Raw genomic sequence first — 26502 nt, 5'->3', positions numbered from 1 at the left:
TTGTCGTGTGACCAGTTTTCATTGCAAAATGTTCACCGCATGCGCATATTTATGGAGCTAATAATATGCCAAAACAATCTGAATTTGAATTGTGATAAATAGAATTATTAGCAATTGTAAGTTAATAAAACTGATTATATGCTATTAAAATTGTTTTGAATTTGAGTTTCTTAACTTGATTTTTGAATTTCTTAACTTGATTATTGAACATCTGAAATTTACGATGATTTTTTGGATGGGTTCAGAATACAAAGCAGGGCTCGTAATTGCGACCATTATGGTCGCATATGCACCCAAAATTTTATCTATGCGACCTTAAAATATATTTGGGAGCATTTCTGCGAGTGCTTAAAATTGTTGTGTGCGACCAGTTTTTTTTGCAAATTGTTCCCACACATGCGCGGATTCGGCAGACATTCACGCAGGATGTATCTCTAAGCTCTTTGTCTGCACTTGGAATGCGAAACGCAGCGCTCGGGAATGGTTTAAAACAGTTGTCATGTCAACTTGCTGCAGTAAACAAAGCCAAGTCCGTAATGCTTGCCCCGCCTTCACGCTCTTATTATTGGCCCACCACTGCTCTAGCACTGAACGCGAATGATTGGTTAATGTCAGCTGTCAATCACTCAGCGCCTTTTGGTTTCGGATGACAGAGAGAGCTACTACCGCAAAAAATTGTAAAGCGCTGAAGATGAGAATGGAATTTGAGGTTGGAAAAGGTGTAAGAACTCTGTAGTTTGGACAGCATTTTTTTGTGCTTAATGGGATCTAGTAGCACGTTAAATTAATTGAGAATTTTTTAAAAAGTAGAAAGTATTTATACAATATTTGTTTACAACATGGTTTGTACTTTGCACTTTAAAACAAATGTGTTCCAACATAACACACAGTTATAGGTCTGTTTTGTTTTGCAGATAATGACAGCAGACACTCCACTAAGGACAAGAAAAAGAAGAAAAAGAAAAGCAAAGAAGTGAGATATGAAAAAATTGACCATATTATTGATTGAAAGCGATTAATAAATCAGCCTGTGCAGTTAAGCTGACAATATTTGTCTATTTTTAAATGTATTTCTGTTAGGAAACAGTAAGAAAACAAATAGAGAAATTGATTCACAAATCCACATGCAATACTCAAGCAGAATGCATTTCACTAACACAGTGGTTCTCAAACTTTTTTCACCAAGTATCACCTCAGAAAAAAAATGTTGCTCCAAGTACCACCTTAATGACCTGTCAGCATTATATAAAAATATGGGATACGCCCCCAATATCCATTACAAATATGGGGAGGAAATTAGCTTCACATGATAGAATGCATAACAAACATTAGAAAATTTTAAATAAAATAAAAGGTTTAGCTTATTAAAATCAATTCACTAATCACATCAGTGTAATTGTACACGTTAAAGGGTTAAAAGGTTTTTTTTTTTTTTTTTTTTTTTTTTTTTTTACTTTAATTATTTAGCGATTCCTCCACGTACCACTAGAAGGAAGCCTGCGTACCACTAGTGGTACACGTACCACAGTTTGAGAACCACTGCACTAATGCATAGAAGAAATTAGTTAAATTAATATGCTTATCCAATTTTATTTCTTGTTATTAAAGGCACAATATGTAAGTTTTTTTAACCAAAAAACACAGAACAGTTATATATTTTGCTGACTTAAGTACTTCAATTATCCCAAATGTTTTAAAAATTGCTGAAATACAATGAAATAAGCTATTTTAACTTGTAAGACAGAGGGTGTGCTGTGTGTTCATGCTAATAACGTCACACACCCTCGATTTCTGTTTTGTTTTGTTTTTAGAAAACGGGTAAGGTTAGTTGTATTTATATATCGCATTTATTGTGTAAAGCCATTAGGCTTGGGCGGTATACAAATTTTGGTACCGTCAAACCTCCTCCCTATTTTATCCAGTATTACCGTGCATAATAAAAAAATATGACGTAATGAAACTGAGGTTCGCGGTCACCTGTTTATCTTGTTCGTATTAGAGATCTGGGTGGGGCACACACAGAAAGCGCGAGAGAGACGCACAGCACCACACTCTCTCTGTGTGTGTGTGTGTTTGTGTGTGTGTGGGTGTGGGTGTGTGCTTTCCGAATAAAGCGCGGGAGTGGCTGCGCGGTCTTACAATATCGCTTCCGAGCAAGCAAGCACGCGCACATCCACGTGGATGCTGTGTGTGTGTGCCTCTCTCTTTCTCTCATTCATACACACACACACACACATCGAGAGAGAGAACCAAGCGACACACAGACAGCATGCTCTCTTATTCACACACACACACACACACACACACTGCAGGTGACTTGGTGCGTGATTCAAAATCTTACCTCACCTCTCTCTCCTCCACACTGTCCCGTCATGACAATCACGCATACTCATTTGTAGGCATTAAATAAATAATATTTATTATTTAATACTTGTCTCCTACTTAAGTGAATTGTTTTTATGAGGGTATAACGGTATTAGAACTGACACCGTTGCTATTTTTAGATCCTGCGGTATACCATATTACCGTATTACTGCCCAAGCCTAAAAGCCATACACCCAAAGGGCTTCACAATCATGAGAGAGGGTCGCCAGTGCGCAGCAGCCACAGGACAACGGCGCCAGTGCGCTCACCACACACCAGCTATAGGTTTTGGCCAAGGACATCGGGGTTACACCCCCACTCTTTGCGAGAAGTGACATGGGATTTTTAATGACCGCAGAGAGTCTCATCTGAAAGACGGCGCCCACTGACAGTATAGTGTCCCCTTTACTTTACTAGGGCATTAGGTCTCACACAGACTGCGGGTTGAGCGCCTCCTGCTGGCCTCTCTAACACTACTTCCAACAGCAACCTAGTGTTCCAATGTGGTCTGCCATCCAGGTACTGACCAGGCTTAGCCCTGCTTGGCTTCAGTGAATAACCAATCTTGGCCTGCTGGGTGATATGGCTGTGAATCCAGCTGATACGGTAATATGGCTGTGAATACATCAGAGACTTCAATATATTGTGCGTGTGTGTGTGTGTTTTAAACTGCACAGAGCAGCATTACTGTATAACAGAAGCCTAAAAAGTATTTAGTCTTATAAAACAAAGCTGCTGCTTCTCCTCGTGATCACGAGCTATGAACAGGAAGCGCTGGACGATGGCATAATTAAAGCTCCGCTGCTTTTGTGCATTTCTTTCATTTCCCTTCTGCTTTCAGCTTTACTCTGCTTCATGCTATCATGATAATAAGTGTTGAATACGTTAGCTCATCCATCCACATGATTCCTGCAGGAGTCCCGTAGGATGTAATGAAGACCACAACTCCCATGTCTTCTTATGCCGTCATCAAAATACACCTTTGTTTGTTGTGAAAACACTCCCTCTAGTGGAGTAAAGTTACATAATGTGCCTTTAATTATAACACCTTATATTCAAAACCAGCAACCTTTTTAATATCACCATCAGCTATAGAAAATGTATCATATCAATGTATTCTGTTTGCAAAACAAAATAAGTCCATGGCACTTGAAGAATAAGTAAACAAAGGTAAAAAGGCTTTATTAACATGGCTATTATATTAAAAATAGCACTTATGAGTTAGCTTTTTTTCTCTTATTTTGCCTTTTACTTTATTTCATTTACATGCTTTAAAGAATCCCTTATCCAAAGAGCAATAGCCCCTTTCACACATACAGACCTTTCCAGAAAAGGTATGTGTGAACAGGCACTTTTTGAAAATACCGATAAGTTCGTTCTGGCATTTTCACGGAAAGAGAAGATGTAACATTACCAGTAATTCGTTGGAATGCTGAAAATTTCCAGAAAGAGCACACTCACGCTTAGAGCGTGCTGACGTGAGACGTGTACTCTTGCCAATCACAACACTCGGACGCATTCACATCTGCGCTGTTTATGAAAATAAAAGCTATTGAATATTTTTCAAACACATTTAGCTGCTAGTTGTTGGTCAGCTAACAGTTCTATCTTCCTCAGGCACGTGCACACATAGAGCTCAACCTGTGCAGTGCACATGCCCTTTTTAGTCTTGGATATAAAGTGCCCTTCCAAAATGATCAAAAGTGCCCCCGCGACACGACACACCCTTCGTCCCGCCCTTCATTAGGGGCGACAACACCGCTATTGAGTACGCGTGCTCTACCCACACCCCTCCCCCCCATTTTACACTACGCGCGCGACAACACAGCTGATCGGAACGCGCGCGACAACACAGCTGATCGGAACGCGCGCCACAGCACAGCTGATCGGAACGCGCGCCACAACACAGCTGATCGGAACGCGCGCGACAGCACAGCTGATCGGAACGCGCGCGACAACACAGCTGATCGGAACGCGCGCGACAACACAGCTGATCGGAACGCGCGCGACAACACAGCTGATCGGAACGCGCGCGACAACACAGCTGATCGGAACGCAACAACAACGCGCCCCACACTCCACCCCCGCGCTCTTCAAAAAATGTATCCTGCGCATGCCCTTTGAACGGTCTCTGCATGGGCCTGATCTTCCTTTTTAATGCCGTCTGTGTAAAAAAATGATCAATAAAATGCTTATGATAAACTGCTGTTTACCTTCAAGCTCTGCTTCAGTTGCTTGACGCGTGTCCACGTGAAGCAGCCAGTGAGCGGCAGCGCACACACATACTATGAAAATCTCGACATGCGAAAGTGTTCCCCCACATGTTTTTTATCAAAGTTGTTCACAATACCAATCCATCCACAGAGTTTGTAATTGTTTACAAATACAAGCGCAGCCGTTTAGAGCTCATTTCTGGTTAATGATGTCATAATTTGCCAATATTTTAGAATGGATCTTTGGAACGTTCTTTCCAGGAAAAAAAAACTTTTTTGTCTGTGTGAACAGCGCTTTTTTGAATATACCGGTAAAGTTGTTCCAGAAATTTTCTGGATATTTACTGGTATCACTGTGTGAAAGGGGCTAGTAATATATTAATTACGCTTGAAGCTCATTCTGTTTGTTTTTTTTTTTTATATATATATTCTGTTTTCTGTCCCACTGTTTAGTTATCTGAAATTCTCTTGTTGTTTTAGGAGGATGAGAAAAGCAGCAAAAAACGACACAAGCACAAGAAAAAGGAAAAAGAGGAGCCCGGAACGGGAGATGAGAAAGACAAGAAGAAGAAGAAGAAATCCTCCAGGACCAAGAAAGCAGCAAATGTGGATGATCTTGAGGCTTTCCTGGCGGGAGGAGACGGACCCGGAAACAGTGAGGGCGGAGACTATGAAGAACTCTAACCAATCAGGATTCGACACCATGTGACATCATCGCCAGGTCATTTTCCAATCCATTCCACCTGTTTTCTCAGTGCCTAACCTTTTGGATCTCCACAGCGTTTGTTTGTTCTTCCAGCGTCGCAGCTTTACGTCGTGCTTTCTCAAAATTGCTACATCACACAATTTTCCAAAGTTATTCATACTTTCAGACTTTTAGATGCGTCAGATTTCACACACATGATCAAGAGATATTCCGTTATTAACTGATTAAAAAGTCATTCCAGCAAAACTATAGTGTTCAACAAAGACTTGAGGACTTGTTTAAGCTTTATTGGGGTTTTTTTGTGTGTTATGTGTGTTTGTGTCCTATATGTGTGTCCTTGAAGACTTTTACAACCCTGTGTGTATTTGTGTGTTCTTAGCAAACAAATGGAGAACTTTATCCACATGCACTACACAAGCAGATTGAATTTCAGTAATGCATAAAAAAAAATGGCTTGCGCTTCATTGAATCTTTCCTCTTGAGTTTTATAAATCAGAATAAGAATGAACACTAGGGCTGCACGATATTGGAAACAACTGACATTGCGATATTGTCTGCGATAAATTTTGCGATAAGAATTTAATTTCACAATATGACTTAAGCAGCTGTTTGGAAATAATTAAGAATGTCACATTGATTGGGATGATTTTATGAACTAAACAGTGTGTGCATGAGTGTGTGTAAATGTGAGAGTGTATGGGTGTTACTAGAGCTGCATGATTAATCAAAAAAAGATCGCGATCTCGATTCGACCCCCTAGACTAGGGGTGCCCAAACTCGGTCCTGGAGGGCCGGTGTCCTGCAAAGATTAGTTCCAACCCCAATCAGGCCCACCTGGACTAGCTAATCAAGCTCTTACTAGGGTTTCTAGAAACACCCTTGAAGGTGTGTTGAGGCAAGTTGAAGCTAAAATCTGCAGGACACCGGCCCTCCAGGACCGAGTTTGGACACCTCTGCCCTAGACGATCTTAATCCAGCATTTGTACGATTCTGCCAATCATATTTTCAAGTTCAGGAGAGAAGCATAAAGGCGGCCGTACAAGTCTTAATGTTGTTTTACAAACATTGCATACAATGTGGACACCTCCAAAAGTGTTAAAAGTGTTGCATACTGTATTTATGAGGTATAATTTACCCAATACTGTCTGTTCTGTCTTCATGTAATGATATATTCACAGCCGCGAAATCACACGTGACGTGAGCTGACCGTGAGCTGTTACCACAGAGAGGGCGGGCACGTGCCTGTGAATGAAGTCTACTTTAGTGAACAGAACCTGCATAGGCTGTGAATAACAGGTAACAAAGTAGTAAATAACATTCAGTTTGTTGCACGGAGCAATCGTTTGAGAGCCACGCGTGAAGTATGAACCACACTTAGCAGTGAAAATGAAACCTAAAGCACGCACATCATTTCCATAATCACATCGTATTTTAGAGTTGCGATTACGACAGGCATTTAATGTTTGTCTTTCATAGGGAACACAGAGTTGTACACGAAAATAAATGTTTAACAGTGTCAGTATAACTACTGTAGCCTATATAATGTTGAACATAATGCAAGTGGGAATCTGATAATGACAAATGTCTGATTTTACCAGTAGAAAAAAAATAGTCTAGTAATGTTGTCAATGACAGATAGCAAGCAGGCCTGTGCAGAGACTTTCTAAGGGGCATGTGCAGCCAGGAAAAAAAGTAAAGTGGGTGTCGGGGGTGAATGAGGGGAGGTTTGGGGCGATCGCGAGCTGCACTTCAGTTCATTTTGGAAGGGCACTGTCTATTCAAGACTAAAAAGGGCATGTGCACTGCACAGGTTGAGCCCTATGTGTGCACATCCCTGACTTAAAGCATAGGTTTTAAACATAATAATTCGGTAATACTTTACAATAAGGTTCATTAGTTAATTCATTTACTAACATTAACTAATCACGAAAAACACATGTACAGCATTTATTAATCATAATTGAACATTGACTAATGCATCATTATCATCCAAACTTGTTAACATTAGTTAATGCACCATGAGTTAACATGAACTATCAATGAACAACTGTATTTTCATTAACTAACATGAACAAATACAGTAGTAGATGTATTGTTCATTATTTGTTCATGTTAGTTAATGCATTAATAAACATTAGCTAATGAACCTTATTGTAAAGTGTGACCAAGTCTATTCAAAATTGAGCATTTTAACCAACAGTAGACCTACATGTCATATTATTATTATTGTTTTTCCATGTGTTTGAGAAATAACAGTAATAATAGGCTACTCATATTAGCCTTTATTTTTACATCTACAGAATCGTGAGAAAATCCTGATCTTTATTTTAAGCAAAAGAACCGCCATTCTCATTATAGCCAGAATCGTGCAGCTCTAGGTGTTACCCAGTAATAGGTTGTGGCTGGAAGGGCATCCGCTGTGCAAAACATAGGCCGAAATAGTCAGCGGTTCATTCCGCTGTGACATCCTCTGATAAATAAGTGACTAAGCCAAAGGAAAATTAATATTTATTTTCAAAATGGGGTGTACTCATTTATGCTGAGCACTGTATGCAAACAATAGAAAGCTTCAAGCTTAATTAATATATTAGTGCTCATTGGGATAAGGGATGCTTTAAAAGTATGCAAATCTAAAAAACAAGTCAAAGGCCAAACAAGTGAAACAATTTCAAAAGCCTTTATTAACATGGATATTATATTATAGCTGTTTGGAAATAATTAATAGTTTTACATTGATTTGGATGATTTTGTAGGATCTGCATAAAATATCCAAAAAAATAAATGAAAACTTAAACAAATTAAAGCCCAAATGAAAACAACAAAACAAAGATACTGTAATAAAAATTAAATATGCATTATGTTTTTTGGTGGAATCCAACGATATTGAAGTATAGAAATTTAATAATCAAATCTAAAATAACCCGTATTCATTTTATAAGCAAAATTAATCTTCGTAACAGTGGCAAAACTCTTTTTAAAATTTGCTTTAAATCCTACAATCATAGACCTTAAAAACACATCCAAGTTAAAATCTTTCAAACTATTAGATTAAGGTTAAAATTCACAATGACTCCACGAATCATGTACTGCCCAATAAAAATGCAGGGTTCCACTCAACTGATTCATGTTGTCCCAAAACGATTTGAGTTCTCTTAAATTTAAGTGGATTAAACATCAAACAATTAAGTTGTCTCAGAAAAATATCAAGATTTACTTTTTGAGTATCTACATTCCTACTCTTACCTATGGTCATGAGCTTTTGGTCATGACGGAAAGGATAAGATTTTGGATACAAGCGGCCGAAATGAGTTTCCTTCACCAGGTGGCAGGGCACACCCTTATGGATAGGGTGAGTAGCTCTGACACCCGGGGGGAGCTCGGAGTAGAGCCGCTGATTCTTCACTGCAAGAGAAGTCAGCTGAGGTGGCGCGGACATCTGTTACAGATGCCTCCTGGACGCCTACTTAGTGAGGTGTTCCAGGCGTGTCCCACCGGGAGGAGGCCTCGGGAAGACCCAGGACACGCTGGAGGGACTATGTCTCTCGGCTGGCCTGGGAACGCCTCAGGATCCCCCCGGAGGAGCTGGAGAAAGTGTCTGGGGAGAGAGAAGTCTGGAGTTCTCTCCTAAGACTGCTGCCCCCGCAACCCGGCCCCAGAAGAGCGGCAGAAAATAAAAATGAATTGAGTATGAACTGTGGTTTCTGCTTTGTTATAATCCCAACATGACATTGCAGATCCTGCGAAGTGACTATTGCAGATGCGCACGTTGCAATATCGATGCTTAAACGATATATTGTGCAGCCCTAATGCACACATTTTCAGTCTGTCTTCCATCAATTGCCCCATGTAATTCTTTTCAGTAATTACACAATGTTTTACACAAAGAAATTCATTCAGCTTGTGCTTCACGATTGAGACCTGATATCATGATCATGGGACATTCATTGTCTTCCAAATGCTACATCATGATTTATCAAACACTAAAACAGTCAGTGTTTAATAAGAAAAAGCCTCTTTCACCGTCTTTCCATTAATGCCTTAAATTGATTCACACTTAACAAAATTAAAGCCTTTTTTAGAGCAATCCTATAAAGTTAATTAACGGCCAAGACTCTGGCGTACTGCTAACATTGACAGAAATACTGCTCGCTGAAAAGACACACTCTTTCTATTGCAAACCATTAGATTCACAACCAAGTCGTTTGACGACTTGTAAATATGTTTTATTTTACAAATGTTACATCCACAACCTGACAAAAGTCTTGTCGCCTATCTAAGTTTTAGGAAGAACAAACAATAACTTGACTTCTAGTTGATCATTTGTTATCAGATGTGGCTTATATGAAAAGCAAAGGCCTCTAAATTACACTTATTTTACCAAAATAAAATATGTTCAGGCCTTGTTTTTTTTATTATTTCATTAGGACAGTAAGGTCTAACTTTGCTTAGGCAAAAGTCTTTTCACTGGACAGAAATAATGTCCAGTATTGAATATAAAGTCCTGCTGCAGTGGAGACAGAATGAATATTGTGTCTGACTCCATCATGAGCTTGGAGGACTGCTGCCATACATCTCTGACATGACTCAAATCACTGATTAATAAAGTCATCTGGAATGGCAAAGAAAGCGTTCCTGCAGGACTCCCAGAGCTCATCAAGATGCTTTGGATTCATCTTCAATGCCTCCTTCATCTTACCCCAGACATGCTCAATAATGTTCATGTCTGGTGACTGGGCTGGCCAACCCTGGAGCGCCTTGACCTTCTTTGCTTTCAGGAACTTTGATGTGGAGGCTGAAGTAAGAAATGAGCGCTATCCTGCTGGAGAATTGTCCCTCTCCTGTGGTTTGTAATGTAATGGGCAGCACAAATGTCTTGAAACCTCAGGCTGTTGATGTTGATCATCTACTCTAGATCTCTCGCACGCCCCCATACTGAATGTAACCCCAAACCATGACTTTTCCTTCACCAAACTTGATTGATATCTGTGAGAATCTTGGGTGCATGCAGGTTCCAGTAGGTCTTCTGCAGTATTTGTGATGATTGGGATGCAGATCAACAGATGATTCATCAGAAAAATCAACCTTCTGCCACTTTTCAAAATGATCAACTAGAAGTCAAGTTATTATTTGTTGCTCTTACAACTGGGATCAACAACAAGATCTTTGTCAGGTAGTGTAGTTTCTGTTTCCTGCAAAAATTCTCAGCATCTAGTTTGCAATTGACACGTTTCTTGGCTGTTTATCTTTATTTATATGTAAATGTATTTTTGGTTATAACTCGTGTGCTTGTCAGTAGTTATGTGTAGATCTAGTGTTTTAGATTGTCGTGTCCGCTCTTTTTACTCCAAATAACTTCATTTAAAGGTGGCCCAAGCATGGAATTGTGTCCATTTTACAGTAAATTAGCATCAGCCCTGTATTATTGAGTAAATCGAACTCAACAAGAACCGATAGAGAAATAGACTCTACTGTATTATCTCCAAAAACAGGCTGCATTTGTAAAATTCACGAGCGAGTAATTGTGATATCAAGTCATATTTGGCATGCATACGGTTTTGCTTTGCATTGTAATATCACCTAAAATTAAAAACATATTTTGGATATCAAATAATCCTGTGAGGTTCTGAAGAATGAACGCTAAATAGACTGACAGATGATTGTTTACTCGAAATGGGCATCATCCGTGAAAGCAGATCAGAAGTTTTGCTTTGATTGTTCCATATAATTAAATATGAAATGACCCTTTTTTCAGATTTCAATTCATCAATGTTTAATTCTGCTCACGTTTCATGAATAATTTCCACGTGTTTACCGCCTTTATTTAGATTTGTTTGGTCACGCATTGATAAATGATGACCAAATATATTCAGCCATTTTTTAAAAATACTTTAATTGTTGAATTGAATTAATTTTGAAATCACCGTTTGCATAAGAACGATTAATTCTGCTTGTTTCATTGTTAATGACATAATGCATAATTAATGACAATAACAACGTTTATTTCAACAAAAATGATTGCATCTAATTAATTATAAGAATGATTAATTCTTCTTCTGTTTCATGAAGCCAAAGTTTCCCCAGTTCTGCATTTGTTTTCATTGATTACTTATATGATACCCAAATAATTCTAAGCATGAATAATTAAAGAACTCTAATATCATTGGCTCCCATTTAAGTGCCCTAATGACGTCATCACTTCTGACATTGTGCACTTCACCATTTCAAATGGTTCTGAGTGATTATTTTCACTTAAAGTGTGTTAAATTGCATCAAAATTGAATGTGAAATGATTGTCTATGTTGGAGCAATTCATTTTGCTAGTGGTTAAAATGTTTTGCTGGATTTTCTTCATAATATTTGGATGTCAACCCCCCCACCCCCCACCCCTTTTTTTTTTTTTGTTTTTGTTTACATCATGTATTCATATGAAAACTGATTAATTCCAGGCATGACTATTCAATGAATTAGAATGCCATGGATTCCCATTGGCTCAAGATAAAGGTGCCGATTGACATCACCTCTTTGAGTCTTGTAGATTTCAGTGGATTTTCTTTTGTTATTATTATTATTGGCACAAAATGCATTAAATTAGCAGTGCAATCCCCTTTTTTTATTGTGTAATGAAATGATAACCAAATAATTCCATGCATGAATATTCAATGAACTAGAATGTATTTAGAATCCTATTGGCTCCAGATTAAAATGCAGAATGATATCATCCCACCTCAAGTCAGTAGATTTTCTATTTTATTATTATTAATATTATCATTATTATTACATTATATTATATACAAAATGCATCAAACTGATGTTGGGATTTTCTTTGTTTTCATCATGTATTCATATAAGATCCAAATGATGAAAATTCAGTAAACTAGAATCTATTTAGAATCATTGGCTTTAGATAAAGATGCAAAATGGCATCATTCCTCCTAATCAGTTTTGTAGATTTTCTATTTTTCAATTATTTTTATTATTATTTTATTATTATGAAAAAATGCATTAAATTGACAGTGGAATCTTATTTTTTCATTGTGTATTGATATGATAAACAATTATCCAAATAATTCCATGCATGAATATTCAAATGAACCTGTGTGTCATGAAATCTTATTTGCTCTAGATAAAGATACAGAATTATATAATCCCGTTATCATTATTATTATTATTATTATTATTATTATTATTATTATTATTATTATTATTATTATTGTGAAGAAATGCATTCAATTGAGAATGAAACCCCCTGTTTTTGTTTTTGATCATATATTTATATGATAACTAAATAATTTCATTCATGAATATTCAATGAATTATAATGTCATGGAATTCTTTTGGCTACAGATAAATAGTGAATGACATCATCCTTCCTCATTAATTCAGTGGATTTATTATTATTATTATTATTATTATTATTATTATTGAGATAATATGCATCAAATTGAAATAAATAGTTATTTATTTTTTATTATAAGCTAAATAATTCCATGCATTAATATTCAATGAACTACAATGTAATTGGAATCTTTTTGGCTAAAGATAAAGGTGGAGAATGACATCATCCCTCCTCGTCATTTTAGTAGATTTTCTATTTTTCTATTATTATTATTATTATTATTATCATTAGAGGGACAAACTGCATCAAATTTCAGTATTTTTTTTTTGTTGTTTTTTTTGTTTTGTTATTCATCACATATTTATATGATAACCATATAAATGCATGCATGGATATTCAGTGAGCTAGAATGTAATTGTAATTTTATTGGCTCCAGATAAAGGTACAGAATGACATCATCCCTCCTCATCATTTCAGTTTGTATTATTGTTATTATTATTATCATTATTGTTGTTATTATTGTTATTATTATTATTATTATTATTATTATTATTATTATTGAAACAAAATGCATCAAATTTACAGTGTATCTAATGTTTTTCATCGTATTCATATAAGAACAAAATAATTCCATGCATGAATATTTAATGAACCACTGTAGAATGTCATGGATTCCTATTGGCTCTAGGTAACTTTATAGAGTGACATCATTCCTCTGTTATTTCAGTTTGTGTTATTATTATTACTATTATTATCATTATTATTTTTATTATTATTGTAACAAAATGCATCAAATTTACAGTGCAAATCATTTTTGTCATTATGGATTCATATGCTAACCAAATAATTCCATTCATAAATATTCAATGAACTAGAATGTCATGGATTCCTGTTGGCTCTAGGTAACTTTACAGAATGACATCAACCCTCTTTGTTATTTTAGTTTGTATTATTATTATTAGAACAAAAATGCATAAAATTGACTGGAAACTTGTTATTTATTATCATGTTTTTATATGATAACCAAATAATTCCATGCATGAATATTCAATAAACTAAAGTCATGAATTCCTATTGGCTCCTGGTAAAAGTGCAGAACGACATCATCCCTCCTCATCATTTTTAGTGGATCTTCTATTTTTTTTAAGTATTGTTATTGGGACAAAATGACAACATAAGGACAACAAAGCTTTCACTTTGGGCGGCATCAACCAATGAACTTCTTCCTTTTTTTGATCTATGATATCCATCCATTCGCCATTTTTTATCTTTCTGCCATGGATACGCCTTCGCCCAGAGACCACACAGTGCTGACAGCTGAATGTCGTTTCCCATACACATGAAGATGTTTTCCCAGAATCCACTCTGGGATTCTCAAAGACTGCAGATGAACGGTGGCTAGCCGACATGCATATTTCCACAAGTTCATTGCATAACGAGCTCCACACACACAACACTGAGACCATGTGATGCATCATGATGTCACCATGGAAGCGTACGCTTGGGAAATCAGTCTCTACTCACTGTGATAAATAGTCACGCTCCTCTGGATGTACTACAAACACACTGTTCAAACCAGCATCTCCAACACATATCAGCTTCCTCTTTATTCTGCCTCAAGTGATTTGAAGTGTGATTTGATTCTGCCTCAAAGTGATCTGAAGTGTGACTGACTCCCAAATGTTTACTTATCCATTCATTTGGCATGCAGACCGGTATTTGAATGCATTGGTGCTGCACTGGCTCTGGACTGCATGCAATCATTTACTTCCCGAACAGCGTTTTCTGCTTTTATGGACTGAAAATGGTTGAGAACGCTGGTTTTTGAGCCGTTATGTTGGTTTTATTTCCTTCTTTCAGAAATATATGCATTCCGAAGCCTTTGTTGGGGACCGAAAATGGTTGTGATTGCCTATTTATTTATGTTTTGTTACCCTGTTTCACTACCCGCAGTGTTCATATTTGAGTTACGTGTTTCTGTTGTGTAATAAATGCAAGAGGAGTTCGAATTTGAGGCAAGTTTAAGGTGTCTGTCTCGTAATTGCATATTGTAGCAGCCGACATTTTAGGCTGTTGTTGTTTTTTTGTTGTTGTTGTTTTGGGCAACTTAGTGAATCTCATAATGAATTACCCAGGTCATTTTTATGTGTTCATTAACACTATTACTTATTTCTCCTATCATTTATTTGGTGTATTATTGGAGCTACTTTTTAATATATTTAAATGTTACTTTTTTATTTGTATATGAGCAATAGCACACGAGTAGCAGTGTGAAATGGCTGAAAATGGCACTTGTGGGAGGCGTGCTTTGGCTTGAGGCAGGCTAAGTGCCTTAGTGTCCTGCCATTGACGGTATACAGCTCGCACTGCTACTTGTGTAATATTGTCATGGCACACTTTACAATAGATGGTATACTGCATTTATACTTTAATAAATAAATATGCATTAAAAAGCATGGATATCTATAATAGTGGCGTCAAACAATTAATCATCATTTATTGTTTATTGATTATCGAAGATAAACATTTGTATTTTATTTGTATAATATGTGTACTGTAAGTATTTATGTCTTGACAGCATATTTGTGTATATAAATGAGAAAATCAAACACGAATATTCTCAAAAACCCTTTTGTAAGAGGAACTACTTTCTTCCGCTGTTCATTCACATCTGCAGCTGATGTTAGAACAGCAGAAACCGTTACTAATTCACCAACGTCACTTTAGAGCTATTGTTTGAATGATTCTCTAGCGTAGTGTCTAAAGTGATGACAAAACAGGTGATTTTGCTCACTAAAGATTATAAGGCTGAACAGCATGAAATGCCATCAGTCTACAGAGATTTCCCAGTATTTCTGTTGCAATCGGGAGATCACAATAATTAACCCTGAAAAAGCCAAAGCAAAGCAAACATTACCAGATTACTCTGGTATAAATACAGCACTACAACTTACAAAAGAGAGAGATCGTGTTAGAACATCACTTACCCGTTTTATAATCATTTGTTAAACTGTAGTTTGAAATTTACTCTGACTCCTTTTTTCCCTAAGAACTTATGTGATCTCTGTCGTCTTATTGTGGTGGTCATTTTGTTCTGCTGATGGCCGCCAAACCGATGATTCTCTGAAATTATGCATATTTTAAAATAGGCATTATCCTTATCCAAATAACTACATTCTTGCCTTAAAAAAGCCTCAAAAGTACATTATGTTGTCCAAAAGCTGCAATATTTGTGAAATTGTAGCGTGTTTATTGAGCTGCTGTCACTCTATGTGTGCAGAATAATACAGAGGGATGAGGCTGTACCAGTGCTGTTATTGCAGAATATCTATCAGCCATCAGCCAGTCAGATTCGAGAACCAGACAGAACTGTGTATATATATATATATATATATATATATATATATATATATATATATATATATATATATATATATATATAYAYATATATATATATATATATATATATACATACATATATATATATATATATATATATATATATATATATATATATATATATATATATATATATATATATATATATACATATATATATATATATATGTGTATATATATATATATATATATATATATATATATATATATATATATATATAAAATACAATTTATTAATATATAAAATAAATATTATTTATAAAAAAATTAAAAATATATAGTTATACACATTTAAGGACAAAATTATTAGCCTTCCTGAAGAGTATTTATAATTATTTTTATATATAATTTAGTAATTTTGCAAGTTCCTGTTATATTCTTCTGGGGAAAATCTTGTGTCTGGTATATAAAAATGTTTATTCTGTCATCATTGCAAAGACAAAAGAAATGAGTAGCTAAAATGCGTTATTAAAACTTTTGTTTAATTATGTGTTGGGGAAAAAACTAAAAAAAAAAAAAGTGTGTGTGCGAGTGCGTGTGTGCGTGGCATGAGTGACTCTGCCAGTTTATTTATTTACGTTTTATTTTTTAAGTGCAGGGGTCTGTTCTTCATATGTGGATTACTCAGTTAGCTGGATTTGGATATTGACGATTTGACACTCCAGGATTGTTTCGTTCTTCAAAACTGATCCGAGAGTTGTTGTCATAGCAACAGTTCTGCTAGCTCAAACCTGGTCAGGAGCAGGTTCAGTTCATATAAACAGGATTAGATCGGCTTAGTTCAAGCAAAGATAATACAGAAAGTACGTACCGAATTCTGATATTTTCTTACAGTAGTAGTTATACACTTTAGAAAATAGTAAATACTTTTTAACTATACATATATAAAGTTAAAAATATATATATTAATAAAACTTAAGCAAACTGCACCCCCGAAATGAAAGTACAAAGACTGCCACCTGCTGGTGCAAAGAGAAAACTTATTGATATGAACTTTATAGATCGCTTTAGTACAATTTGTGTATGATAATGGTATGACATGCACAATATGTGACTTTTTAAAAGCAATAATACATTTATGCCGTCATAAACATGGTTTGACAGTTAATATGACGGTGATTTGATGCTTCACAAAAGTTGCAGACACCTTTACCAATATCAAAATGCTTTTGTAAACGACCAGTTATTCTTTACACTGATTAAAAAACCAGCTACAATAATACTACTATAATAAGGAAAATCCGCTCTAACTGTAAAACTAAATAAATTGCTCTTAACACATAAAAGGACCAAGCCTGCAGCCCACAACAAGGTGTAAAGTTATTGCGTATCATATTTAACAAACCGTTTACTGCTATTTTGATGTAATTTTACTCACATGGATAATTGAATATTAATCAGATGATGTCATTACGCTGCTGTGCCGTCAGCCAATCCTTACATTGCTGATCATGATTTCGAGGATCAATAGATCTGTCCTTCACAACACAGGCAGCTATCTCAGATCAGTTTATCCAGACATTCTAATCTGATTCACGAACTTGTTTGAAGAACCAAATTAGCCAGAGATTAGTTATCAAGATTAAAAGATCCAGGATCGGTAAATCATCTTCGATCATTTAAGCTACGAAGAACAGACCCCAGGGCCCTCATGTATCAACGCTGCGTACGCACAAAAATTTTGCATACGCCAGGTTTCACGCTCAGAATCGCTCACGTTTGGATTTACTAACAATGAACTGAACGTGGGAATGTGCGCAGCTCCACGCCAGCTTTATGGCTGGCGTACGCACATTTTTTGTGCGTGTCTGTTTTATTTCCATTGGCGACTCCTAGAGGCAGTTGTGTTAAATTCCTCTCTACAAAGTGTCTGAGCCTTGCAATGGCAGCTGTATGAGACGGGTTCATCTAGCAGGTATATAAGGTTTCCATACCATACAGTTGACCAGCCAAACATTAAAGCACAATTTGCAGCAGTCGCCTGTTTTCCCAATGTAATCTGAGCTATCTACTGCACGCACATTGCTATAAAGACACTATCTGAAGATGAATTTGCATACGTGAATCAAAAACATTTCCATTCAATAAATGTGCAAATAAAATATGATGCACAGACTTATTAATGATTCCTACTTGTCTTTCTCGTGATAAATAGTAGGCAAAGTCTGATATGTAGCAGGGAAAAAAAGAAGAATGAGTTCATTCGACGCTGGATTCGAACCGAGTTCATGCTCGAATGTGTCAAAACATGTTAACTTACATTTTACGAGCTGCGCCACTGAGACTGTTAAAGTTACTGTAACATTTTACACCTATAAATCACACTATTTCTCTTTTAACTCCACAGTGCGATGTTCAGACCCAACTGTGTTAACCGCATCAGCTAAACTCTCCCACTCTATTTTTTTCTTTTGTTGTTAATTCCGGAGGATAAACTTGCAAATAACACCGCTTTTCTCCGGTCTACCTCTGAAAGCAGCACCTGAAATTCACATTCTGTTCAAAGTTTCTCTTTTTGCTTGCTTTTGCCTTTGCTTTTTCGTTGAGTTTTGCCAAAATAGAGTCATTAGCATATTCATACGGGGGAGGAGGCAGGGAGGGGATTTGTGCTCGTGCATGTTGCGCTCAGTTTCACGTTCATTCTGATGTACAAAAGAATAAGCGTGAGATTCGGCGTACGCAGTGTTTCATACATCTGAAATTTTTTCTGCGTACGCACATTTACAACTTTGTGCGTACGCAATGTTTTAGTATGATTTCCACGCAAGTCTTCGTACATGAGGCCCCAGGTCTTCACAATATGGATTAAAAAAGGGTTTTTGTGACACTTTTTTGCCACTGGAGGGAGCAGTTTTTGCCAATTTATGCAGTTAGGGTGAAACATTTTTATTTTATTGTATTGTATTTTATGTGCTATGAGTTCTCAGTGTTGTTTCTAGTGCAGTTTGCTTCCTATATTTCCCAGATTTTATTCTTCAGGAGGGAGTCATCAGAGTAATGTCCAGCGAGGATTATTACTTATTTGATTGAATAATTTTGTTTATTAATTTTCTTAATTGGCAGTGCCCATTTCTCACTGTGGTTTCCAGATTTTGTCCAGTTTGCTTCCTGCATTAATTACAAATTCTATAGAGCAGTGTTTCAGCATCCAATGACGAAAAAGCCAGCCATTGGTGCCAACTTCCTTCCAGTAAGTAGTAATTCTTATTTTACAAGTGTGTCTTTCCTTGTCCTTCTCTTCTCCTCCACTGCATATCTGACTGTATTATCCGTTTGGCATCAGTCATGAATATTCTGGGTTATTTAAACTTGATGCCTTCGGATATGTTGATAAGCGTGGACTGCCATTTATAAGTTGGCAGATACGTAATGCATAAAAATCACATCCAGAAATGCTTACATTGCATTCATCCTATTCATTTAATCAACGCATGCATTAGGAATCGATCCTGTGACTTTGCTGTTGTTTACATCAAGGTGAATGACAACGTTTACATCCAGTGACAGAAGGCTCAGGTGGTTAGTACTGTCGCCTCACAGCAAGAAGTTCGCTGGTTCGAGTCCCGGCTGGGCTAGTTAGCATTTCTGTGTTTGCATGTTCTCCCAGTGTTGGCGAGGGTTTCCTCCGGGTGCTCCAGTTTCCCCCACAGTCCAAACACATGCGCTATAGGGGAACTGGATGAACTAAATTGGCCATAGTGTATGAGTATGGGTGTTTCCTAGTACTGGATGGGTATCCGCTGTGTAAAACATATGCTGGAATAGTTGGCGGTTCATTCCACTGTGGCAACTCCTAATAAATAAGTTGATGAATGAATGAATTTGATGTTAAAAAGGTAAATGTCCTACTATGTATACGCTTAGCAGCACCACAAAGACGTGGTCGCTGCTGTCACCTGGAAGCAACTGGGAGCTGAGAGCAGATCTAGATCATCAGCTGAAGTTCCCACAGCAAACTGCTATAACCTCCCTTCGGTCAGATATTTTGTTCTGGTTAACCATCGCGAAAACCGTCGTCATAGTTAAAATAACGCGCATGGGAAGACGGTCTGGAGGCTGCATTTGAGAGGAAGAAAGAGAGATATGCAGATCTTGCAGACACTTGTAAGGATGCAGGGTGGCGCAAGTTCACTTATCCAGTGGAAATTGGCTGCAGAGGCTTCTCTGAAACCTCCACCCAACGGCTCCTGAAGTCTATTGGTGGCAGAGGCACCAAATTATCAAGAGCACTAAGGTGCCATTGACACTAGTGTGTTTTAGTTTTAAAACGGCGTTTTAGATCAAAAACGATCCACGTCTACTCTAGCGTTTCACCTAGCGTCTCTGAACAAATCTCCGTCCACACTACGCCACCAAAAACCAATATCACGTGACCATTTGCGCACTCTGGGCATGCACATTCTAGTATAAACAGGAAGCATGCGTCTTGCTCGGCATTTGGTTATTATTAGTCAACAAATGCCGGTTGAACAATGAACACGATGGCAAAGAAAGCAAGAGAGGTATTTTTGTGGACAGACAACGAGGTTGAGTTGTTACTAAACGTAACAAATGAATAACTGCACAATGGCCCCTAAAACAGACAACAGTGCAAACAACACTCCAATTTCTGTGCCCATGTTGTTGTTTACAGTGAAGGCTGGTCTGCTGTCTTCCGGTAAAGTTAAAGCCTTGTGTTATAGTCATGTGATAGGGGCTTGACGAATAAGGGAAGGATACGCAATGACACAAAAGCCCCAATCAGGTAGCGAATCTCATCAGCCCCAACTCCGTTTTCACATCTCTGTTTTCCTTCATACACACAGAGACAGAGCAGCAGCGTTGTAGAATGACAACGGCCCCTCCAGCTTTTCCAAAACGCTCCGTTTTCGGCGCTTGAAAACTCCGGCGTAGTGTGGACGGTTGGCGCAAACGTAGCAAAACGAATGGGTTTTCAAACTTAAACGCATTAGTGTAAACGGGGCCTAAAAGAGCTGACAGAGAAAGGGAGCTTTTGGCTATGGCTTCAGAGGAAAGACAAGTCATGGGGAGAGAAGGATTCTAGGGTTGGCTGCAGGGGGCGATAGGGAGGCGGAGATCTCCCGGGATTAAAGGGGCGAAACATCAACGATGGGTGGCTCCTGGCTTGATGATCCTGCAGCCAGCCTAAATGGCACCGGCGGAGCTGCTTCAGGCAGAAATGCCTTGCAAGTAGTTTTACCTGTGCTTACATCTACTATTAAATGTCCTATAAGTAGGGCCAGACGGAATCTGCAGACATTTTTTGCTGTTTCTGCTGAGAATTTTGGTAAAAATCTGCGGATTTCTGCAGAATTATTTTGGGAGTGTCCAGCGGAGTATCATAACCAAAACCTTAATATATTAAATAAATTGTAATAAATTACTGAATAAAAACTGAACAAATTCACATTTACACATTTACTCAAGTAAATAAACAGAATTAATGATGGGCTGTGGAATTCTGCGTGCGCAGATTCTGTGTGGGCCTACCTATAAGGTAAATGTTCAATTACCAAAGTTGACACCAGGTAGGTAGACGTCATTGTAAAATGGCATTAATGTTATTTTTTAATTTGTTAATATATATTGCAATGCCAAAAATGATTGAGGTCATCTCCAAGTATTGCCAGATAACTTGATATATTGATTATTGTGACAGGCCTACTCACTAGAATTCAGAACAGAGCCTTACAGTCAGATTAACAACAGTCTGTCACACACTGAAGTCTCACTCTCTCTCAGAGAAGCTCTAATGAGGTTTTACACTACTGAGACATCACGCTTCGGTCTTTATTGTAGCTCTGCGTTTACTCTGCGACTCTTTTTTTTTAATTATGTGAAAGTCTCAGTTCACTTCACAGTTAATGATGCGTCTCCTCTGCAGGCGACGTCAGCTGTAAACACTACACAAGCGCCTGCGGATTAAACTGTGAAGCAACACAGGCTGCTACGCTGAGTTTTACCATGGTTAAAGGGTGTTTGTGGCCATGTGAGTGCAGTTTACTATTATTGTCTGTATATTAATGGCTTTCACAAACCATTGCACTTTAGTAGTGTGGTGTATTTCATGGTGAAACGAGGTTTACTGACACTAAGGAGAACAAGGGTCGTTTTTCTTTCTGTATTTTACTCTGTAAGGTCCAACCAGTTGGTCCAATGGCGGTGTCCACTGGTGGTTGAAGGTTCACTGATTGTTTTTCACTGACTGTTGATTTACGTCAAATTTAATTAACATCTGACTCCAATTTGAATATGAGGTGGTTTAGAATATTAATATATTTCTCTTTCGTTTAATTTGACTCCAATCATTAAACATTAAGAAGTTCATATCAATATATAATTTAGATAAATGTTTGAACCTTTTACCTTCACTCGTAACCATTACACTTGTTCATTCGGGTGCTCATGTCGCTCAGAGAGATCGCCCCGGCCGATGGCGTCCCTCACGGTCACACTCCTGTCGGTCTTGAATATTAAACAGAGGTAGATGACTGCTACTTTTAGATGGCCGCTCCCATGCTTGCTCATTCTAAAGTATTGTTGATTAGTCCTCCTTAGATGTACACCCGTGAGTAAAGGCAATATCATTTCCAATCAGAGATTAGGGACATTACTATAAATGTAACTGACTACTATACTCTATAATAATTTTGGTTTATCCAAGCCCATGATTTCCCCTATACACTTAATTTAGAATAACATTACTTTCAAACAAGGGTCAAGTACCCTATCTGGGTTAAGCCTGGTTTATACTTCTGCGTCAAGTGACCGGCGTAACCCACGGCGCATGCAACGTGCATGGCTGTGCATTTATATTTCTGCGCGCTGTCTCTGTTGGTCTGCATTAACACTTCCGAAACGCTAGTTGGCAGTGAGGTGTAAATGTTCCTCTGTGTCGAGTTTCTTCGCTGCTTTTTTGCTTTTCCTAAACACTTCCGGGATGTACAAGTGGCTGTAACTCGCTCATTTTGTGGCAGGAACCGGCGGACGTGCAGCAACTTTAACTATGAGGTAAACACAAAACAAAACTTTCCATCCGGAGCTCCTTCAAGGCACTCCACACTTGTAAACAATCGCTCGCGCCATTCGCGTGGCTCTCGGTCCCGCCCAGACTCGTCAGCGCTGCCAAGCCGACCAATCACAGAGCTTACGCTACGCGTCGTTGCGACGTGTAGTTACATTTTTTGAGAGGTACACGTCAGTGACGGCCACGGCGAAGGGCTATGCGTCAGCGCCGTAGCATACGCCAGCGTTTGACGCAGAAGTATAAATCAGCCTTTAGTCGTGCAACTCCTTGTTGTCCTAGACAGAAGTTAACGCCCTTTCCACCTAAGTACAATTGAATCAATATCAAGAGTCAGTCGATACAATGAGTGTGCCCAGTGCTCCATCTCAACTGGATTTTAGTCCGTCTACTGACCTGACACAGGAAGTGCAGAAACAGGGATACAGCGTAATCTACTGAAATGAATAATTGCAGAGTAGGCAAAATATGTTCAAACCAGGGCTTAACATTCACTTTTTTGACCACCGGCCAATGTGGCTAGTAGTTTTCCAACATTACTAGCCACTTGCCATTTTCACTAGCCACAATTTTATTGTTGGGAAAATATATTTCATACACATAAATATGACTTTGACATGCTAAAATGACTTGATTTAGAGTTTGCGTTATCTCTGCATGCCTCCTCATTCATTTCACTTTTTGTGTGTCGTGAGCTTGCTCAATAATCATGAGCGAATGGGTCAGGGTTTCATATATTACAATTAGTTTTCATAATTTTCAGAGCCCAAAATTAAGGATTTACCCAATTTATCTCTGACCACACCATAAATAAACAGTTCATTTTTTCTTAGCCACAAATTTTAAATGTGTGAAAACATGCAAAATATAGCTGAATACTAAACTTTTTATTTAACAAAACATATACACAGTCATATGTACTGGCTAAAGGTCCCAGATCACCAATTAACTACACATAAATTGAGAGTTATTCTCCCATTAAAGCCATGTTATTGTAAAAAAATAATAATTAAACCATATTAATGCAAAAGTAAGCAGGTAAAAAACATACTGTGTGATAATGAAAGGATGATCACACACGCATGGTTAATGATAGACCCATAAATTATATTTTCAAAGAATGGTTAAAGCAAAAGCAACTGGCGCTGCTTACAATAATCAACTCTGGAACTCTTGAAAGCAGCAAGACTGTGGGTGCATGTTTCTCCCTTTTTGTTCAGTCTATTTGAAAGAGAATCGATCGCATCAGTTGTGTTTCTAGACACAGTTGCTGCACAAATGGAAACTGGAGCGCGCGCGTTATAAAAAGTCGCGCACATCACCTCAGCTGTTAGCGCGAGTGATTATCCTCTCATCCGGTATTCACCTGCTTTGCTCGCGCGAAGTTGCGAACGCAATTACTTTTGTCAGTCATGTTGCATGTTGTCTGTGCATGCATATTGAACCATCCTTATTGTGGAACCCTATGGAGACAGATAAGACTCAAAAGTAATTCACGCAAAAGACACGATGTACACATGCGTAGCCAAATTCACGTGCATAAAACCAAATTCACGTGCGTAAAATATTTATTTATATTCACAAAAAAATTTCACATGCTCAAAATAAAAATACATTTTCATAAAATACGTTTCACAAATGCAAAACACCATTTGCAAATGTTTAAGAGTGTACAAAAAGTTTTGAATGTTTAAAACTTGCGAGTTCATCCTGAATGAGAATGTGCAAATCCTCTTTCACGTACGACTCCCCCTGGATACGCGTGTGTGTGTATTTTTGAGACTTTCCTGCCAAAGGCAGGGTAACTCGTACCTTTCAGCCAATCAGAGGAGAGCTTTAGTCAAGGACACCCACTCTGCGCTCTATTTGTGCAGACTGTTCCTCTCCAGCATGGCGAACGGAGAAAGCAGCAGTCGCAGTCGCACTTTTTTTCATTTATTTATTTATTTGACCATAGCCTCACTCTTTTTATCCATCATTTTGCCGCAGCTCCGCTCTTCTTATTTATTGTCTCGCAGCCCCATGAGTAAACTTTAGCCTGCAGGGTTATGATGAGGATTAAGTATTATTCCGGCCATACAAGTTGTAACAGTGCCGTTGTGGTCCAGTAGTCAGCATGTTGGGCTGTCACGCCGTCGACCCGTTTTCGATCCTCACCTGAGTTAGTGTTTTTTTTTTTTTTTTTTTCATTTTTATTGTTAAGACATACAAAACTGTAAGGTTGTTGAACATTTGAAGCTTGTTTCTGTTTGTTTTCAGTATAAAGGTTGAAATAGTGTCGTGTAGTGCTCGTGAGTCCACATCTTCCGCAGATTTTGAGAAGCTCTGCAGTGATGCTCATGACTGACTGCTTGATTTGACATTCTTCAGCCTCTGGAGACTCTTATATTGAAGCTTTTAGAGGCGCAGCAGTAATTCTACAGCTCACTGAACTCCATCATGACACACACACACGCACACACGCACTCTGCTCTCTGAGTCTTAAACACAGTACACATCATTCAGTCTCTCTGTGTGTGCGCATATGCATCAGTGTGTGACTGGGAAAGTGTGTATACTGTGAGTGTGTGCATATAGTGACTGATGGTGTTTTTGTGTGTGCGTGTGTGTGTATGAGTGTGACTGCAAGAGTGTGTGCATATGTGTGACTGTGATAATGTGTTTGTGTGTGTGTGTGTATGCATATGCATGAGTGTGTGACTGGGAGAGTGTATACTGTGTTTGTTTGTATTTGTTTTGTTTGTGTTGTGTGTGTGTGTTTGTGATTTTATTTGTTTTTCAGTTTTGTGTGTGTGTGTTAATGTTTGTTTGTTTGTGTGTGTGTGTGTGTGTGTGTGTGTGTGTGTGTGTGTGTGTGTGTGTGTGTGTGTGTGTGTGTGTGTGTGTGTGTGTGTGTGTGTGTGTGTGTGTGTGTGTGTGTGTGAATGTGCGTTTGTATTGTGTGTGTGTGTGTGAATATGTGCGTGTGTGTTTGTTTGTGTGTGTGTGTGTGTGTGTGTGTGTGTGTGTGTGTGTGTGTGTGTGTGTGTGTGTGTGTGTGTGTGTGAGTGTGTGTGAGTGTGTGTAAGCATGTGTGTTTGTATGTATTTGTTTGACTTTGCATTTGTGATTTTATTTAGTTTTTCGTTTTTTGTGTGTGACTGCCTTAGTGTGTGTTTGTGTGAATATGTGTGTGTTTGTGTTGTGTATGTTTGTGAGTTTTTATGTGCTTTCGGGTTTGTGTACGTGTGTGTTTTTATGTATCTGTGTGCCTGTGTTGGTTTGCATTTTTTTTGTGTTTTTAGGTGTGTGTGTGTGTGTGTGTGTGTGTGTGTGTGTGTGTGTGTGTGTGTGTGTCTGTGTGTGTCTGTGTGTGTCTGTGTGTGTCTGTGTGTGTGTGTGTCTGTCTGTGTCTGTCTGTGTCTGTGTGTGTGTGTGTGTGTGTGTCTGTCTGTGTCTGTCTGTGTCTGTCTGTGTGTGT

At 38.0% G+C, this 26502-nt stretch overlaps 1 protein-coding gene across 9 annotated transcripts in view; it reads left to right on the top strand.

Annotated features, from left to right (window-relative positions):
• rabl6a (RAB, member RAS oncogene family-like 6a) overlaps window positions 1-26502 on the top strand; it is a 98391-nt gene that overhangs the window by 59980 nt on the left and 11909 nt on the right. For 6 of the 9 annotated variants that reach the window (XM_695763.11, XM_005171738.6, XM_068221395.2 and 3 more), the window contains 2 exons: window positions 915-973; window positions 5058-5750. In XM_695763.11, coding sequence (XP_700855.4) covers window positions 915-973; window positions 5058-5261 — 263 coding nt within the window. In that variant the 3' untranslated portion in view covers window positions 5262-5750. Of the gene's footprint in view, window positions 1-914; window positions 974-5057; window positions 5751-6461; window positions 6883-26502 lie in introns of those variants that run through there. The other 3 variants (XM_073951902.1, XM_068221396.2, XR_012406656.1) reach the window with 2 other exon arrangements.

This window comes from Danio rerio, chromosome 5 (genome assembly GCF_049306965.1).
Source record: "Danio rerio strain Tuebingen ecotype United States chromosome 5, GRCz12tu, whole genome shotgun sequence".
Classification (NCBI taxonomy): domain Eukaryota; kingdom Metazoa; phylum Chordata; class Actinopteri; order Cypriniformes; family Danionidae; genus Danio; species Danio rerio.
This window is presented reverse-complemented; position numbering and strand designations above follow the sequence as displayed.